Raw genomic sequence first — 18,832 nt, 5'->3', positions numbered from 1 at the left:
GGCTAGAGAAGGACGAGCAGCAGCACCTGGCCTGCAGGTGAGAGCGGGGCAAGGGGCCCCTAGAGGTGGGGACAGGGCTAAGGGAGGCCTGCTCTCACCTGTCTTCTTCCCTCCCTGTCCCGACCCTGCTGGGACTTCCAGGCCTTTTTCTCTCAAGGTGCTTTTCTCTGGCAGTGAAATGTGAACTGGGGTTTCCTCTTCTGAGCCCAGCCCTAGGCCAGGTTCGAGGGCTGGGTGATCTTTATCCAGACATCACTAGGGCTCCAGGCTCCTCCTCACTGCCTGGGTCAGTTCTCAGAGACGGGACCCACACTTTGCTCCTTGAAATGGGCCCCTGGAAAGCCAAAGAGCAACTCCCACAAGGAACTGAGTGCAGGCCTCAGTTTCTGTCACTTACTTCTCTGCCTGAAGCTGTTTCCATTAACAAGCTCCCTACCACGGCAAGGAGAACCTGCTGGGGGAGCTGGGCCAGTGGCCTGATCTGAACACTGGTTTCCTCCTGTGGGGACTCCCATGCAGTCAGGGGAACTGAATGAGGTAATGGATATAAGGGGCTGGAACATGCCCTCCACACAGCCAGCCTCAGAAAATGGTGCTTAAGATGGGGCTGCTGTGTGCTGGGCCAGCACTGCACTGGCTGCTGTACGTACGGTGGCCCCAACTACTAACAACTGCACCACCATCACTTCTCGCCTGGGCTCCCTGTCCACCCGTGCCCCCTAATCTATCCTCCAAATGAAAGTCAGACCATGCCCCGTGCCCCCTAATCTATCCTCCAAATGAAAGTCAGACCATGTCACTCTGCTGCTCAAAATTCTCCAGGGGCTCCCATCTCATCAGAGTAAATGCCAAGCCCTCAGCATGACCCACAGGCCCTACAGGATCCAGTCCCTCTTGCTACCTCTCCAATCTCGTCTCCTACTACTTCCCCTATGAACAACTGACTTCAGTCTCACTGGTCAGATGTTCCCTAAACAGAGGGCAGTGGCTTGCCCTCAGCCTCAATGCTTTTCCTTCCCCACTTAGGCTTTTGCTCAAAAGCCATCTGTCACCCCCCCACCCACCCCCTGGCAGTGAGGCTCTTCCGGACCTCCAGGCTCTACCCTCCACTCTGCTTTATCTTTCTCCCCATCACTTCCCACCACCTAACATGGCATAAACACTTATTTAATCCAGCTAGAAAGTGACACTCAAGGACAGATTTTTCTTTTGTTCCCTGCCTTATTACTTGTACTTAGAACAGTACTGGGATTTAGGTGCCCAGTAAATGTACTGAATGAACAATAGCTAACGATTATTGCATGCCCTTTATGTACTAGTGCTTTCTGTACATATCTCTTTTATTTAAGAATCTTTTAATTAATCTCCACGATAACTCTGTGATGCAAGTATTGTTACCCATATTACAAAGGAATAAATGACATGCCAAAGGGACTTGTCCATGCTTGCTCTCCCAAGTCAGAGGCAGCAGTCTGACTCCATCCTGCCTGCCTCCAAGGTCTTTGGCTCCCGCTCTGCCTCTCCTGGGCCTGGGTTCAGGAGTGTCCGCACTCCTTGAAGAAGTCCACAGCTTTTCTCCAGCAGGTAGTACAGCCTGAGAGAAGGAGAGGAGTATATGCTGGTGGCTTAGCAACAGCCTCTTCCTTTCCAACTCACCACATCCCTGGGCTAATTTGGCCTTCCAGGAGCTATTCCTCTGACACTCTAACCCACGCTTCCCTCCCGCACACTGTCTTCTGAAGGATGGATGAGTTGTCCACAGGAACAAGTGGGCGTCCCGTAGTTTCAGCTCTTTGGAACAAAGTGTTCCAAAGGAGTGTTCTCATTCCAAAGTCCAAAGATGGGGGCTGGCGACCCCTTTTCAGCCCTGCTGGTCTCTGAGGACCTGATTGCTGCTTTGTTGTGGGAGTTGTTATTGCTCAGAATATTACAAAGTACAGAAGCTCAGGGATGGAAATCCTGGAAAATGCAGTGGGAGAGGAAAATTTCTCTGGGTGAGGTAGGTTAGATCGGTTCCTTTCTTTTCAGAGGAGCTAGTTAATTTCAGGAAGTCATCAGCACCGAACTGAGCAAACTCTTCCATTGTCAGACTGCAGGAGCCAGCCTTTCAATCCACCTCATCAGGGCACTGCTTTTACTCCCCTTCTAGGCCCAGGGTTTTTCTTCAAAGGACTTTTTGGGGCTTTCTCTTCCCCTTGGGTCTGCTTTTCTACTTCTTTAAGAAACAGTAACTGGATGCCTGCTGTGTAGCAGGCAGTGGGCACAGCACTGGGGCTTCAGAAATGAGCCACAATCCTGACCAAAGAGGGTGACAGGCAAACAAATACAGCTCAGTGGAAATCGAACCCAGGAAATGCAGAAGACCTTGCTCACAGTGGGTGCTTAATAAACAGTAGTGGAATGAATGATGAATAGGCGAATATGAGATTCTGTGGTCTAGAGAAGGGAGGCTTGCCTAACTCTGTGTTTGGTTTTGGGGATTTGGGGGGAAAAGAAGAGTTCACCAGATGAACAAGGTGGTGGTGGCTGGGGGGAGGTGTCAATGGCATTCAAGACAGAGGGGACAGCACCTGTAAAAGCACAGAGGCATGAACTAGCAGGGTGAGTTTTAGGATCAGCAAGCAGTCTAGAATAAATGAAATGCAGGGTGAGTGTGCAAGAGTGAGGAGGTCACCAGGAGTCAGTGGAGAAGGTACCAGGGGTCACGTCATAGAGATTGGAATATCAAGTTGAAGTCCCATATTTTCTCCTGAGGGCAAGAGCTGGGTATGGCTGGAGAGCAGGAGCTAAGGATAACTCCCAGATTTCTGGCTCAGACCATGAGGTGCATTTGGTGGTGTCACTGTAGAGGGGCAGCAAAGCTGGGGAAAAATGAATTCAATCTGAATAAACTGCAGGAGGTAGTAAAGATCTGGGAGGCGGCTGGACTCTTGGGCCTGGGCCTCCCTATCCCTGGAGTAATACTCCACTCTCACCCTGCTGAACCTCCATCCTTCAGGGTCCACTCGGCGTCTCCTACCTTCCTCCAGGCCTTCCCCGTTGCCCTAGACTTTTATCCTGCACCCCGCAAACCCAACTGCCCGAATCTCTAAAAATGTGCAGTGGGTCCAATGTTGCTGTGGAAAGTGATCTGCCTGGCCGAGCCCAAGACCTCTACCCTGGGGGGCAGGCACTCAGTCATTCTTGGGTGGGATTCCAGAATAAATCTTCGTGGAGTGGGGCGGGGCACGTGCAGTTCAGCACTAGGACAGGAAGGCAGGGCCAGGCAAGAAACCTGGCACGGTGGGAAGGACGGTGACGTCACAACGGTAGGGCATACTCGGGGATCCAAGGAGCTTCCGAAATCGTAGGGAACGAGGGAGCTTCCTCTTCATTATGAGCAACAGGCAGCCCGGAGCGCAGGCGTGTCAACTTTGCCCTCCTCCCTCCCACAGCTGCCTTAGGACGGAATCTTATTAGCCAGCAGGGGGCGGCTCAAGCGCACCCTCGCCCCTTCGGGAGGCCGTTAATGGACCGGGGGTCGGGGGCGTGGGGAGGCGAAGGGACACTCGCCCCTTTAAAGCGCGATTTGATCCGCGTAGACTCCAGGCGCGTAAAGAGCGGACGCGGACCCTTACTGAGACTTCCCATCCCTTACTCTGCTGCTTTACCTGATTTTGTGTGTGTGTGTGCGTGTGGGCGCCAGCCACGAGCGGCTGGAAAAAGCAAGAGGCCGGGTGAGTTTAGCCAGCCAGCAACCCGCGGGGCAAGGAAACCGCCATTTGCCACCCGCAATCGCGGGATACCCTGCGAAGCGCCCGTAACCATGCGCAGCCCTGGGTGGGTGACACGCATGCGCCCTAGCGGCCGCTGCGCGTTCCAGCGGCTTGGCGGGATTTCTGCGCAGGCGCCGTAACCCATAGCAACCAGGGGAGGCCTCACGCAGAGTTTGGAGCTACCGGAGCGTCAGGGTGGGGAGTCGTTTGGAGAGCTTTGATCCAAGATCGTTGGACAGATTGGGAAACTGAGGCCTGGGGTGAAGAACAGGCCCTAGGAACCGTTGGGGCTTTCTCCGGTGCCCGAGTGCTCGGAGTTTTGTGCCTGGCTGCGTTCAAAAAGCGGGAAATTGAGGCTGAGGGAGGGGGCGGGTTCGTCTTGAGTGGTGGTTCAGTGTCCACCCCCCCCCCCCCCGCCCCAAGGTTAAAAAAAAATCAACGTGATGCCCTCTCTGTACTATAAAGGAGAAATGAAAGCAATGAGCAATGAAAGTAATTTATAATAAACGAATATGCCCTTCACTATGTAAAAGTTCAGACTGGGTGACACCCGGTCACGTCTGTACCTAACTTAAAATGAGAAAGTTTGGATTTAATAGATAGTATTCAACTAAATTTTGCCAAAGTTTACATGCGGCATCTTTTTTTTTTTTTTTTTTTTTTTTGGCTGCGTGGGATATTAGTTCCCCGACCAGGGATGGAAGCCTCCTCCCCTGCATTAGAAGGCGGATTCTTTACCACTGGACCACCAGGGAAGTCCTTGTATTTGGCGTCTTGAGTCAAAGGTTAAATGTATTTGTATACAGGCGTGGCATCACTGTGACAGCTACAAACGCAGACACACATGGGTGCGTTCTGGTGACTCACCTGTGCTCAGAAGTATTGACAGTGATTTTCCACAATGGTGAACAAAACAAAGAATAACTTCCTCGGTTAAGCTGGTGTATACATTTCTGGATAATATATTATATATTAAAACCAGGGAAAGTTTCATTGTATTTGTATATAAAACAGGTTATAAACAGGTTTTTTGCCTCCATGAAGGTTTGGCAGGGTATTGGAAAGTTGTGCAGGACAGCTTTGTTGTGGTAAGCTGTTCTGTGCATTACAGGAGGTCCGGGCCTCTACTCCCTGCTTCCTAAATGCTAGTAGTGTCCCCTCAGTCGTGTGACACCCAAAAATGCCCCCACAAATTTCCAATCTGTTCCTTGGAAAACCACTGATTTATTCAGTCGAATAGCAATTTTTGCCGGCATCCACGTGCTGGGTGCTGTTTTGATGGGGAGGCATAGGGTGTTGAACAGGACACAGTCCCCACCCTTCTGAGTTGGGGCCCAGTATGAGGAAATACCCAGATAATAATCATATAATATGATAAATAACTTGACAATAGGGACAGTACAAGTCAGTTTGGGAACACATGAAGACCTGGCCAACTAACAGGGGGTCCCATGGTCTGAAAAAGCCAACCAGAGAAGAAACATTTGAGCTGAGCCTTGGAAGAGCACCATGTAGAGAAGGGTGGTGTGCCAAGCAGAGGGATCAGCATGACTGAAACAGGTCCAGTGTTGCTAGCACGCAGTGGACACTCAAATGTTGTGAATGAGTAGATGGATGAGTGAATGAGTAGATGGATGACTGAATGAGACACGCATATTTGCTGGCAGGGAGCCATTCCCCACTATATATCATGAACCGCTAAATGGCAGGGGAATACCTGCCTCTTGATTCCACCCAGAGCCCAAACCTTAGTTGAGACCCAGAGTAGGTGGCAATGGTGAAAGGGTCCCAGACACAGAGGAAGGGTTGTGTGGTCTTAGCCTGGGAGTGATTTCCAGGAAGTAGATCTCTGATTCTGCTCTCCCAGAGGGCAGCTGCTAAAAATATAACCGGCTCTGCTGCTTCAGTGTTTGAAAAAGCAGGGCAGGGGTGCCTCTTATCTTCACACCTGTCGTTCATGTGTGATCCTGGTAGCAGGGCATGTTTTTGGCAGATGGTACCTCCTGAGGACTGTCCTGAGATAAGTCTCCCAGAGTGTGTGCGCAGTGGGGAAGACCACAGACAAAGTGGTCTCTTCCCCCAGCTGATTTAAAGGAGGTCAGGGACAGTCTCTCTCTCCCCCTAGGACAATCCCTGTCCTCTTGAGATGATCATTCCTGCCCCAAAGGCTAAGGCAAAGATCTGGAGCTGCCTGCCTGCAGGAGCCAAACAGGCAGCGTAAGTCAGCTGGATGGGCACTTCGGGAAACAAGGAGGCGCGTGCAGCCCCATCTTATGGCAGGCTGCGACTCAGGCCTGGCTGACTGTTGCCGTGTATGATTTCTGCTCTTGCATTGCCAAATAGTGTGATTTTTCTTTTCTGTACAAGTTAGAAGTGAAGAATTTTATATTTCCAGATTTTAAAATGTTGGCACTAATTCAAATGAAAACAAAAATCAAGCCTGTGAGAGGCGAACAAAACCTGTTTGGGACCTCTCATCCTTGTTTCCATCCTAGGAAGGTGCATGTCCATAGGACATCAGAGCTTTACTTTACAAGGAGAAAAGTGGAAGCCCGGGCAGAATGCATTGCTTCTGGAAATATTATTGCATTGGTGTCCATGCTAGGGGCTAGGAGTTCCATAGCAAATTAGAAGGTCCAGTTCCTGCCCTTCTGGAACTCCCAATAGGTAGACAAAGAAGCAACTACAGGAGTAGAGAATGATCAACAGAGTAAGAACATGAGTTGGGTGAGGAGGGGGGTTTGGGGGCGGGGGGAGCACAAATCAAGACAAGCTTCCTAAAAGAAGAGCCCTCTGGTCTGGGACTTGAAAATAATTGGGAGTTAGCTAGGTAGGGAGTGGAGGGGGTAGAAAGTTATTCCAAATAGAGGGAATAATAATACATGCAAAGGCCTGGGGACATGAGAAAATTCGATTAATTCAAGGATCTGAAAGCAGCTCATTATGGCTGAAGCTGAGGGTGGGGGTTGGGAGAAGGACGTGTGGAAAGAAATAAAGCAGGAGAATTAGGCAGGGGGGTGCAAGCAAATGTCTATAGGGTCTCAGTGCCAGTGAGTAAAGCGGTCTTGATGTAAGAGACAGCAGAGGCTGGTGGGGTCTGGGGCGCCCGGGAGTCAGCTGCGACTCAGCTGTAGCCACTCAGTAGCGGTCCAGGGTTGCCAGAGTGTCCTGTTTTTCAGGAGCAATGTGAAGTTAGATTATTAAAAGCAGCATCTTGGACTTCCCTGGTGGAGCAGTGGTTGGGAATCTGCCTGCCAACTCAGGGGACACGGATTCGAGCCCTAGTCCAGGAAGATCCCACAGGCCTCGGAGCAACTAAGCCCATGCACCACAACTACTGAGTCTGCGCTCTAGAGCCCCTGAGCCACAACTGCTGAGCCCGCGTGCCTAGAGCCTGTGCTCCGCAGCAAGAGAAGCCACCGCAATGAGAAGCCTGCGCACCACAACGAAAAGTAGCCCCCACTCGCCACAACTAGAGAAAGCCTGTGTGCAGCAACAAAGACCCGACACAGCCAAAAATAAAATTAATTAATTAATTAAAAAAAAAAAGCAGCGTCTTGAGTTCTGCATTTAGTGGGCTAGTTTGAACGTATAAAGCACTTGGCAACAGATTTGTTTTTTAACATCGTTATTGGAGTGTAATTGCTTTACAGTGTTTGCATCTGGCCTTTGAGCCACCAGTTCCAATCTTTGGAGGAATCGTAAAGGGAATGTGGGCTCGATTCTGAGAGTGCGGAGCCACTGGGGGCTTTCAGCAGGGCATGACATTCCAGGCTCATGCAGAACGGGCCTGTTGGCTGGAGAACAACAATAGAGGAGCTAGGACTCATTGGAGATGTTGTGGTACCTGCAGAAGGGCGGGGAGATGGTGGAGGTCTGCAGACAGCATGGGGATTCGGGATGGCATGTGGGAGAGATGGGATTTGATGGCAGATTAGGAGGGATGGGAGAGGTCGTTGGGGAGTGTTAAGGTTGATACAAGGGTCAAGGCAGCAGGTACAGAGGAAGGATGAGGAACAGTGATGGATGAAGATGACCTCAGCCCCTGTGGGTCACTCAGGGGAGATGCCCAGAGGATCTGGACCTGGTCCAGAGAATGTGGGCCCAGTGGGGTGAATAGGACACCCCTTGACCCCAAGGAACTGCAGTTCAGGTGGGAAGACAGACTAAGGACGATTGAAGAGTCCAGGGCCGGAGGCTGGCCCAGAATCTCTTCTGTGGGCAGGGTCGTTGGGAGCAGCAGTGACCTCATTGCCTGAGGAGCCAGGGTGGGAGGGCGGGGCAGAGACATCCAGCTAGTGACGGCTGGCCCAACAAAGGTCGGGAGATGTGACAGAGACAATGTGTTAGTGGGTAAACGGAAAAGAATCCAGAAAGACAAACTGCTCCTTCCTCACATTTCAACTAGGAAGGAAGTAAAGCATTTCTGTGAGGTAATTTCTTTGAATTTCTTTTGGTACCTTGCTCCGAGGTCCTAGTGGTTCTCCTCTGGACAGGTAGAAGGCGTTCAGTAAATGTTTACCGTGCTTCCCCCCATTTCCTTCTCCCTCTGGAGCAATACTCTGCTGAGTGTATAAATTCTGCTACAGTTTGTGTGCATGTTTTTAAGAGCTTCCTTTGGTCTTACCTCATTGTGGTCAAGATCAAGAGTCGCCAGCGAGACCGGAAATGGCTGGTATGCAGTAGGAACTCAAATGCCCAGAGATGGAGAGGCGTGGGGGGGGCTGGGGAGGACTTCTAAAGTGCCTGCTGCCTTTCTGTTGTAATATCAAGTCCCCGCCCACTTGACACTGGACTGAACCCCGCGTAGTTGCGGGATGATGCTGAGCAAACCCCGGACGGTGGCCGGGTGTACAGCAGGTGCTCACTACCCACCAGCTGGACTGGATTTAGGTCTTGAGTGATCAGACCTCATAAGCCTGTCTGACCTTTGAAACAGGACAGGGAGGGACGTGGCCCCCAATCCTGCTTTGCCTGGTCAGCATGTGCTAGGTGACCCCGGGTCTCAGGTTCTAAAGCCCAGAGTCAGCTGAACATGGTGGGATGGGATTTTTGCGGGGTTGAGAGCACGGGCTTGGGAACCAAACAGACTTTGGGTCAAATCCCAGCTCCCCCATCTCTAAAATGGGGACAGTAATACCTTTGTGACATCTTTCTCGTCCTGAGAGTGCTGAGTGGCACACGTCCGTGCCTCCTCTCAGCCCTCAGCCCTCCCCACCCTCTGTGCCCTGCAGCGTGTTCCAAAGAGCAGCCATGTCCGCCCTGTACCCATCTCTGGAGGACCTGAAGGTGGACCAAGCCATGCAGGTAAACTGCCAGGCCATCAGCCTGGGGTCCCCTGACGGGGCCTTCTGGATTACGCCAGGGTAGCTAAGGGAGGCTTGTCTTGGGTCAAGTGTTGGGGACCCCTGGGAGTTCCTGACTGGCCCCAGGGCATGCAGGTCCCCACTGCAGGGCCTGCTGGGCAGAGCAGGTGTCCAGAGGCCAAGGCAATGGAATTACAGAAGGTGGAGAAGACCAAGCAGCTGCAGACCGGCCCGTCTGGTGCCTGCTCTATCCCAGTGCTTCCTCCATCCGGGTTCGTGTAGAACCCATGCTCTAGGACAAGCTTCCAGAATAAACCCTGTGGCCGTGGCGTTTGGCCTACTCAGCCCCCAGAAACCCTTTTCTCCTTCCATCCCACATGAAGTCCTAGTGGGTTTTGAGAATTGGGGGCTTTTTGACTGAAAATTTGCCTTGGCTGCCTCAGGTAGTAAACGAGCTGTGACATTTGGTGGGTTGCGGGCCCCCGGGAGAACCTCCCTCCAGAAGCGTGGACATCTGCAGAGGCCACATTTACTCCAAGGGTCATGGACAACCCCCCTCAGGCCGCCAGCATACCTAATGCCCTGACCCCCAGCCTCAGGGAGCCCCAGGCCTCAAGGGCTCTGGGGCTCATGGCCACAGCTGACCGGTACTCCCCATCCGTCCCCAGGCCGAGGCCAGAGCCGTACCCAGGATGCCCGCCCTGCCGGGGCAGGGAGCAGACTCCCAGCCTTCAGGTGAGTGAGTGGGCTGGGGTTCTCCTGGCTGAGAGTGACCTCTGCTGGACATTTCCAAGAGCCTGCCTCCTTCCTGCCGCTGAGCTGTGGGCACTATGCAGGTTGACCCTCCCTAGAACCCTTTGAGGGGGACACTGAGAAAGCTGCAGCTTTGTGAGGGCACTGACCGCCCTGACTTGGGGCCACCAAGGAAGGTTGCATGTGGAGACCGGGATGCGTGTGGTGGCCCTGGAGCTGCTCGTGGCCCTCTTGATTCAGGCCCTGTGGTAGCAAACTTGAACTCAGGCCCAGCTCTTCTCCTCACCACGCAGTTCCCCAGAGCTGCCCTCGGGTCTGGCCGGTGCCAAATAAAGTCAGTTAACTTGAACACCAAAGTGATACATGAGGTACTCAGTGTCCCAGGCTGCTCCTGGAGAAAGCAGACCGTCTGAGGGGAGGACCCACAGTGCCAGCGAGCGTTCCTGGGAGTGTGGAGCCATCTCTGGGATATACTGCATTCTTGGGAGTAAACAGCATCCCCAGGCCCTGTTTCTTAATAAAAATGAGTGACCACCTGGGAGCCAGGCAGGTGTGGCTAATCTCAGGCCCGGAGTAACACCTTTCTTCTTCCTTCCTTCCCTTCCCATCAGTTTTGTACCCAAACTTGGCGGAATTGGAAAGTTATATGGGTCTTTCGTTCTCCAGCCACGAAGTCCAGCAGAACCTGCCTCAGATTCCAGAAGGTGCCAGTGTAGGTATTTGTCTTTTGCCTGATGTGGGCCCTCCTTCTTGGTCTTACCATTTAAACAGACTTGAATCTCCTCTTTCCCCAGCGTTGCTGCAGCTCTGTTTTTTGATGGCACTTTGTATTTTCAGCCTTCATTAAAAGTGCTGTGGGGTTTCGTGGTTTCCCGCGGGCCTTGGGGCTGAAGGGCCACTGCCTGCCCTTTGACCTCTGACCTGCTGGCCTGAGCCTGCTGGATGAGAAGGGAGGACATGAAACCCGGCCTGAGCCTGGGCGCTGCTAATGAAGGGCTGCCTGTGACTTGACAGCAGCTGCATGGTTAGGCAGAGCCCAGTGGGGAGGAGCTTGTCATCCAGCCCCACTCCCCAAATTAAACAATAATGCTTGATTCCTGCTCCCCATGGCTTCAGGGAGCAAAGGAAATCATAACATAGAAATATTCACTCCTGAAAATGTATTCACTTATAGAATCAGTCCCAAACCCTCTCCCAATCAGCTCCAGCCTCCCTGCGGGCCATCTGTCAGTTGTCCTTGTCTGCCAGCCCCTCCCTGGTCCAGTGCAAATCGATTGCAGAGTGCAAATGCAAATCTTGCTAAGGCTGCAGGATTTCATGAAATTGATGGAAATGAGGATGAGAACTGCCACACTGACAAATGAGGATTTCATAGGACAAATCAGGAAGGATGAGGACATGTGGGACCCTGAGAAAAACTGGTGACACCCTGGGGTGTTTCTCCAAAATGACCCTCCTGACAGTCATGTAGGGAAGTACACACATGAAGCAAAGTAGGTCATGTTGTAGATAGTCCAATTTTAATCCATCGATTTAATCCCTCTTTGGTCCAATATTTAGGACAACCTAAATTTTGATTAAAAATGACAGATAATGCATTTTTATAATTAAAATTTTTAAATTATTTTTATTTCATTTTAACTTTCTATTTTTAAGTAATCATAAATTCATAGGAAGTTGCGAAGATAGAGAAGTCCTTTGTACTCTTTACTCAGTTTTCCCAGTGGTTCCATTTTATGTAACTACACTATAATGTCAAAACCAGGCATTTTACATTGGTACAATGTGTGTCTGTGGTTCAATGTCATTTTATCACCTGCAAACACCAGCACAATCAAGATAGAGAACTATGTCATCACCACAAAGGTGTCTCTAGTGTTGCCCCTTCATAATCGTTCCCAGCCTCCCCCTTCACCATCCCCAACCCCTTGGCAACCACTAGCGTGTTTTTGTCCCTATAATTTTGCCATTTCAGAAGATTATGTAAGTGGAATCACACGGTGTGTGACTTTTTCAGATGGACTCTTTCCACTCAGCATCATGCCCTGGAGATCCTTCGAGGCTGCCTGTATCAACAGTTCATTCCTTTTTATCGCTGGGTTGTGTTCCATGGTGTGTCTGTACCCCCAGTTTGTTTAACCTCTTGAGGGACATTTTAGTTGTTTCCAGTTTTTGTCTATTATAAACTAAACTATTATGGATGTTTGTGTACAGATTTTTGTACGGATATAAGTTTTTGTTTCTCTGGGATAAACCCCCAGGAGTGCAATTCCTAGGTAATGTTATAAATGTATGGTTAATTTTTTAAAAAAGAAACTGCCAAACTATTTCCAGAATGGCTGTACTATTTTATTTTCCTGCCAGCAATGCATGAGTGTTTTCAGTTTCTTCACATCCTTGCCAGCATTTGGTATTATCACTATTTTAAATTTTAATCATTATGGTAGGTGTGTAGCAATGCCTTATCATTGTCTTGATTTGCATTTCCCTAATGCTAGTGATGCTGAACATCTTTTCATGTGCTCATTTACCAGCTGTATATTCTTTTCGGTAAAATGTTTCTTCATATCTTTTGCTCATTTTCTAAATGGATTGTTTTTTTAAGTCAAATTTTGAGACTTTATTCTAGAGTCCTTTGTCAGATATTTGATTTGTAAATATTTTCTCCCACTGTGTAGCTTCTCCTTTCATCATATTAAAAGGGTTTCTTGCAGAGCAAAAGGTTTTTAATTTTGATGAGGTCCAATTTATTGAATTTTTTCTTTTGTGGATTATGCTTTGGTGTCCTAAGAAATTTCACTGAGCCCTAGGTCCTAAAGATTTTCCCTTTTACTTTCTTCTAAAACTGCTATAGTTTTATGTTTAAATTTATGATTGAATTTGAGTTAATTTTTGTATAAGGTGTGAAGTCAGTGCTCATATTTTGCCTATGGATGTTCAATTGCTCCCGCACCATTTGTTGAAAAGACTCTTCTTTCTCCAGTGAATTGCTCTTGCACCTCTGTTAAGAAGCAGTTGCCCCTCCTTGTGTGAGGCTACTTCTGGATTCTCTCTTCTGCTCCATGATCCATGTGTCTGTCGCTCCCCAGTACCACACTGTCTTAATTACTATAGGTATATAATAAATCTGGAAATTTGGTAGAGTGATTTCTCCTGTTTTATTCTTTTTATCAGAATAGTTTTAGCTATTCTAGTTCCTTTGTCTTTTCATATAAAGTTTAGATTAACCTTGCATGTATCTACAAAACATCTTGTAGAGATTGTGATATGAATTGCATTAAATCTGTGTATCAGTCTGGGGACAGTTGACAGCTTTACTATGTTTTCCCAATCCATGAATACAGAATGTTTCTCTATTTATTTAGATCTTCTTTGATATCTTTTATCAGTGTTTTGTAATTTCCAGCATACAATTCCTGCATATGTTTTATTAGATTTACACCTAAGTATTTCTTTTTTTTTGAGTGATTGTAAGTGGTATTGTATTTTTAATTTTAGTTTCCACATGTTCATTGTTAGTATATAGTACAATTGATTTTTTTGTATACGTTGGTCTTCTATCCTGTGACCTTGTTGAACTCACTTATGAGTTCTAGGAGTTTACTTGTAGATTCCTTGGAATTTTCTAGTGAAGTATCATCTCATCTGCAAATAGAGACCATTTTATGTCTTCTTTTCCAGTCTATATGCCTTTTATTTTCTTTTCTTGCCTTGTTGCTCTGGCTACTTCTTCCATTACTGTATTTAATAGTAGTGGTGAGAGTGGACATCCTGTCCTTGTTCCAGATCTTAGGGGGGAAAGCACTCACTCATTTTGGTACTTTTACCTTAATTTTTTTAAAGGCAGAGATCAAATTGAGCCCCTTTCCCCCCCATCGTTCACTATTTTTTGTGGAATTTTTATTTTTAAGTGGATTTTAAAAGACTCTTCTCCTGACACCAGTTTGCCTTGGAAAACGAGGACCCCTTTCCTATTTACCTGTCCTCTCTTCTCGCCCTACTTTCCTGGCTGTTTTTCAGGGGTGTGGACTTTGACGCCCCCTAGTGGTTTCATTGAGCCATGTTCCCTCTCGCCCGCATGCGGGAAAGTGTGTGGGCTGGGGTGGACTGCGGCCCAGGGTCCACTCCATTCTCCTTACCCCATCCCTGCTCCCACCCCGGGGACTCTTGTGGCACGAGGCCCCAGGCGCTGGCTGACCGCCTGCTCTCCTGATGTCTGCAGGCAGCGGTCTCGGGCCCCTCACCGGACCAGGTGGTGGCGCCGGTGTCCGGGAACAGCATGGGCGTGCTGCCTGGGGAGGTCAAGCCTGGGGTGCGCGAGATCCACCTGTACAAGGACGAGCGCGGCAAGACGGGGCTGCGGCTGCGGGCCATCGACAAGGTGGAGCTGGGGGTCGGGGGGGAGAGGAGGGGCCCCGCGGAGGGCGGAGGGCGAGCCCGCGTGCTGGACAGCGCCCGCCCGCCCTCAGCCCGAGCTGCCAGCCCTCCTCCGCGCGCCTCCGGGGTTCTGGCCGCCTCGTCCACCAGCGGGAGAGGAGGCAGCGCGGGGAGCCCCATCCACAGTAAGGAAGGGGCTGCGCGGGCTGGGAGCCGAGGCCCACCTGACCCCTAGGCCAGGTTCTTCCTCTCAATCCCCTCCTACAAGGCCCTAGGGCTGGCTCTGGGTTGCGCCAGGGACCCTCTACCTGCCCCTCCGTGGGCTCCTTGCCTCCTTGCCCCCCAGTCAAAGGGATCTGGCTTCTGGGCGGCTGTCTGCAGACAGCGGAAGCCGAGGGCCCCGGATGCCAGTGTGAGAGGCCTTGTAGTCCAGTGGTTGGGGGTGCAGCCTCCAGTCGGGGTTGAATTCCTGACTCCGTTGCTTCCTAGCTGTGTGGCCTGGAGTGTTTCCTCGCCAGGAAAATGGGGTTGCCTGTGTCTGCTGCGCAGAGCTGCAGCCCCAGTGCCCTGTAGGCTCCGGGAGGATCAGGGGGCAAACAGCAGCTTGGAGGAGGGCCCTGGGCTCATGGTGGGCCGGGAGGGCTGACTGTGGGGACTGCCTCCCCCAGGGGCTCTTTGTGCAGCTGGTCCAGGCCAACACCCCCGCGTCCCTGGTGGGGCTGCACTTCGGGGACCAGATCCTGCAGATTGATGGGCGCAACTGTGTCGGGTGGAGCACAGGCAAAGCCCACCGGGTGGTGAAGAAGGCGTCGGCTGAGAAGATTGTCATGGTTGTTCGGGACAGGTGAGTAGCTGGGTCCCAGGAGCCTCTCTGCCCACCCCCAGCCACGCCCCAGGCCCAGCTCACGGTCCCTCCCTGCCAGGACATTCCAGCGGATCGTCACCATGCACAAGGACAGCACAGCCCACGTCGGCTTCGCCATCAAGAAGGGGAAGGTCATCTCTTTGGTCAAAGGGAGTTCTGCAGCCCGCAATGGGCTCCTCATCAACCACCACGTGCGCGAGGTGAACGGGCAGAACGTCACTGGGCTGAAGGTAAGCTAGGCAGAGCAGCAGCTCTGTCCCGGGACATCAGGGGCTGGGACACGCCAGGCGGTGGGCAGGTTCGTGTCTGCGGGTGGGCTGCTGCCCCGACCCCAGCCTCAGTTCCTCATCCTAAGGCTGCTACAGGGATTCAGTGTGACAAGGGACACAGAGCTTCGAGCACAGTGCAGGCACAAAGTAAGTGCTCAGTAAATATAAGCTATTGTTACTTACACATGGAGGCCAGAGGTGTGACAGGGAACCGGGGTGTGGGGGTGGGGGGGGTGATGACCTGTGTAAGGACGTAGGTGCCCAGGTGGCTCCTGGCTGCATGGACACCTCCCTACTCTGTGTGGCACTTCTGTTTGTATCCTGGATCTTGTTCAGTAATAGGAATACTTTAGAAAATTGCTCTTCAGAGGTCCATTGCTTACCTCTTTTTTTTTGCCCTCCCGAGGGGGTTTGCCTGGTGAGTTGTATCTTTAAATACAAGAAGGAGCAAGTGGCCTAGGCCCAGTGCTGTGACCTGCACTGGGGGGTGGGTGCCTTTGGGGAATCGAGCCTGGAGGAGGATGAGTCACGCCGCTTCTGGTCCCTGGATAAGCGAGAGTGGTTTATCCCGACTTGATGCCACCAGGACCGAGAGTGCTTCTTAATCCCAGCTGTGATTTAGAGTGAGGGTCCCTGCCGTCCTGCAGCCAGGGCTTCGGGGCTCACAAGTAGGGCTCCCCGGGTAGAGGTGGCTTGGGCGGTGGCATCTCACTCCACAGGTGGCACAGTCTTTTAAGCCAGTTCTCCTCCCCTTCACAAGGGCCATCACCATCACCATTCCTGTCACACATCTTCTTCCCTGTGCTTGACAGTCTCCCCACCTTCCTTGGAGGCTTGTTCTGCTGGCTCATGAGCATTGTGATCAGGAAGTTCTTCCTGATGTCCGTCTGACATCCCTCCTGCTGCATCTCTCCCCTTCCTTGGGGATCAGGCATGACAATCCAAAGGGAATCCATTGTAGCTAAAAAGCTGAGTACAGTAATACCAATTCTGAGTGGCTGGCTCTACTGGGTGTTAGTGAACTCACTCCTTTCAAAGCATGACAGTTCTTTGATCTTAACTGTTCTGGAGAGCAGTCATTCTAAAATGTGCTGCAGATTCTCTCGTCCTCACTGATGGTTCAAGGCTTCACTCTGAACTTATCAGTTATCCTACCAAACAATGGCGTAAGGCTCTAAGGACCGGACCTGTCCCTTTGCTGAATGGCCCCAGATAGCTATGCTTCTTGAGATCATTTATCTTCTCAAAGGTCTGTCTATTTCTACTCTGGCCATCACTAGTCCCACCTAGCACATCTTCTCCCATTTATCCTGGAACAGCTAAGAAAACATATACCTGGGTTAGACATCTGTGTAAAGTAAAGGTCGTGGTGTCGGAGTAAGGGCCAGAGGCTCTTCTAATGGCCATAGCGTTTGTCTTTGGACTGTTTGGCACACTTTGTGTAGATGCCTTTTGTTTCTTGTTCTCCCCATGATCTGAATGGCTTCTGCGGGCCTCTCTTTTCACTAGTCAACAAGATGTAAGAGGAAGAAGTACCACATGGGCTCGGCTCAGGCTGACAGGAGCCCAGTGAAGGGGGTGGGTGGGAGCCCCTGCTGTTCCCCCACTGCACAGTTATTCTCTTTGTGCTTTGGGTCCAGAACCCGAGTGTGATGGGGTCCTGGGAAATGGCATACATGTGTGCTTGGTGAGATTCCCAGGGCTCTGTGGGGGAAGTCACGTTTGTGAGGCCCTGTTAGGCGTCAGGCCCACACAGGCCCTCGAGCTGAGGGTGGGAGGGGCACGCTCATTTTTCTGAGAGGGCCTCAGGTGGGAGGCCCACGTTCTTGCTCACCTGAGGGGCAGCCCTGCCCCTGACGTCAGAATGTCAATGGCATCCTTCAGTGGAGGCCATGCTGACCTCTCCACAGAGGTGCCTTCAGAGTTGCCCCTGGCCCCCGGGGTGACCGCTCACTCACCCCTTCTCCAGGACAAAGAAGTCATGGAGATTCTGGCCACAGCCGGGAACGTCATCAACCTGGCCATCATCCCCACTGTGATCTATGAGCACATGGTCAGAAAGTAAGGCTGCTCCCCTCCTGCCTCCCCCCTCTCCTCCCCCCCTCCTGTCCACCCCGGCTTCCTCAAGGCTCCTGCAGAGCCCAGACCAGCCTGCCCTCCGCTCTCCTGCCCTTGCCTCCCTTCACGCTAGCCAGTGGCTTCTGGTGATTTGAAAGTCTTAGACTTGGAAGTGAGGGCCCACAAGGCATGCACAGGCTTTGCGGGGAGGGGAGAAGGTGCTGCCAGTTTTGGCGACTGTCCTTGTTGCTGTATCTAGGTTGTCCCCAACCCTGCTCCACCACACCATGGACCACACCATCCCTGACATCTGAAGCCACGGGAGAGCAGCTCAGCCCTCTCACCCTCCAGCAAGAAAGGGAGAGTCCTCAGGGGACAGGCTGTGGAGGCCTGCTGCCTGGGGGCGGGGCTGTCTCGAGGTGGGCGTGTTCTGGGTGGGGCAACATTGGATCACATGGGCCTGTCATTTATACACACTGGCCTCCTTGGAGCCTCAGCCTCTTAACTGGGCTAAGGCAGGGGCAGGGCCCACAGGCAGTGATTCTCTGAGCCGATTTAAATGCTGGGCACATAGGCAGGCCGACTAAACACTTCCTAAAGTTGCAGCTGGGTCCCTTTCAAAATTTTGCCTCTACCAGTAAAACATTTCCACGGTTTGAGAGAACAAATACATTTTTTTGTGAGAATTGTTTCTTTTCCCTTTACTTGTTCTTTGTCACAAACTGTATTTAGTTATAACCCTTCACTGTCTTTTGAATAAAGATTTGATTTTACATAAAATCACTTCCTCAAAAGTAACTGAAATTCCAGAATCTTCTGTCTCAAGACATGCCAGAGCTGGTTTTCTTTTAAGCAGTGATGAGACCAAGGCCTTTGCTACGTATTGCCTCTGAGAGCAGTGACTGTGCTTTGCCACCATCACATGCCGCCGGTCTGGGGCATGGATGACCAGAGGGGGACGGTGTGGGGCTCTGGAAGGGGGCCCTGGCTTTCGCGCACCCCCTGCTCAGCGACTGCAGCTGGCTTCCGCATCTGCAGAACGGGTGTGAGAACCACTTCAAGGGTGCTGGAGAGGATGGAACACGTGCACTTACAGGGCCCCGCGGGTCTGACGGGGGGCGTGGGGTGCACCAAGTGACCCCCTGAAGGAGAGTCAGAAGCACGGCAGAGCTGAGCCAGCACACAGCTCTCTGGTTCCCTCAACCTCAGGAAAGATCTCTGTCCGCTCAGCTTTTTCCAGGATGCGTGTTATGACTCCCATGCAGGTGGGGACAAGTGTGAGCCCCCTTCATCCCCCTCGCCCCCACCCCCAAAAGACACAATATAAAGAAAACAGGCCAAGGGTCTTGTTGTGTTTTCATGCTTTAATTCAGAGCTGTCTGCTGTAGGTACAACTCTGTCTGATCAAAAGGACAAAGAAGACAAAAGTGAAGACCCCTCCCCACCTCC

General features: G+C 51.3%; 1 protein-coding gene across 3 annotated transcripts; it reads left to right on the top strand.

Moving 5' to 3' along the window:
* SDCBP2 (syndecan binding protein 2) lies at positions 1-18,158 on the top strand. 3 transcript variants are annotated; one of them, XM_036827572.1, is made up of 9 exons: positions 1-37; positions 8,990-9,062; positions 9,730-9,796; positions 10,426-10,526; positions 14,037-14,195; positions 14,860-15,035; positions 15,115-15,286; positions 17,295-17,386; positions 17,643-18,158. In XM_036827572.1, exons 2-9 carry the CDS (start codon positions 9,009-9,011, stop codon positions 17,695-17,697), a joined length of 876 nt encoding a protein of 291 aa, XP_036683467.1. In that variant the 5' UTR covers positions 1-37; positions 8,990-9,008; the 3' UTR covers positions 17,698-18,158. The 3 variants fall into 3 exon arrangements, with proteins under 3 accessions (XP_036683467.1, XP_036683468.1, XP_036683466.1); XM_036827573.1 differs by lacking the exon at positions 8,990-9,062 and having other exon boundaries at positions 11-37; XM_036827571.1 differs by lacking the exon at positions 1-37 and having other exon boundaries at positions 8,137-9,796; positions 14,037-14,376.
* The last annotated feature ends 674 nt before the right edge of the window (positions 18,159-18,832 follow it).

The sequence above is a fragment of the Balaenoptera musculus genome, chromosome 15 (assembly GCF_009873245.2).
Source record: "Balaenoptera musculus isolate JJ_BM4_2016_0621 chromosome 15, mBalMus1.pri.v3, whole genome shotgun sequence".
Lineage (NCBI taxonomy): Eukaryota > Metazoa > Chordata > Mammalia > Artiodactyla > Balaenopteridae > Balaenoptera > Balaenoptera musculus.
The sequence above is the reverse complement of the archived record's forward strand: the minus strand, read 5'-3'. Positions and strand labels throughout refer to the sequence as shown.

Coding starts and splice junctions, on each gene's coding strand:
- SDCBP2 (XM_036827571.1), top strand. CDS start 9,605: ATGGACAACCCCCCTCAGGCCGCCAGCATACCTAATGCCCTGACCCCC. Junction 10,527..14,036: donor AGATTCCAGAAGGTGCCAGT/GTAGGTATTTGT, acceptor TGATGTCTGCAG/GCAGCGGTCTCGGGCCCCTC. Junction 15,287..17,294: donor AGAACGTCACTGGGCTGAAG/GTAAGCTAGGCA, acceptor CCCCTTCTCCAG/GACAAAGAAGTCATGGAGAT.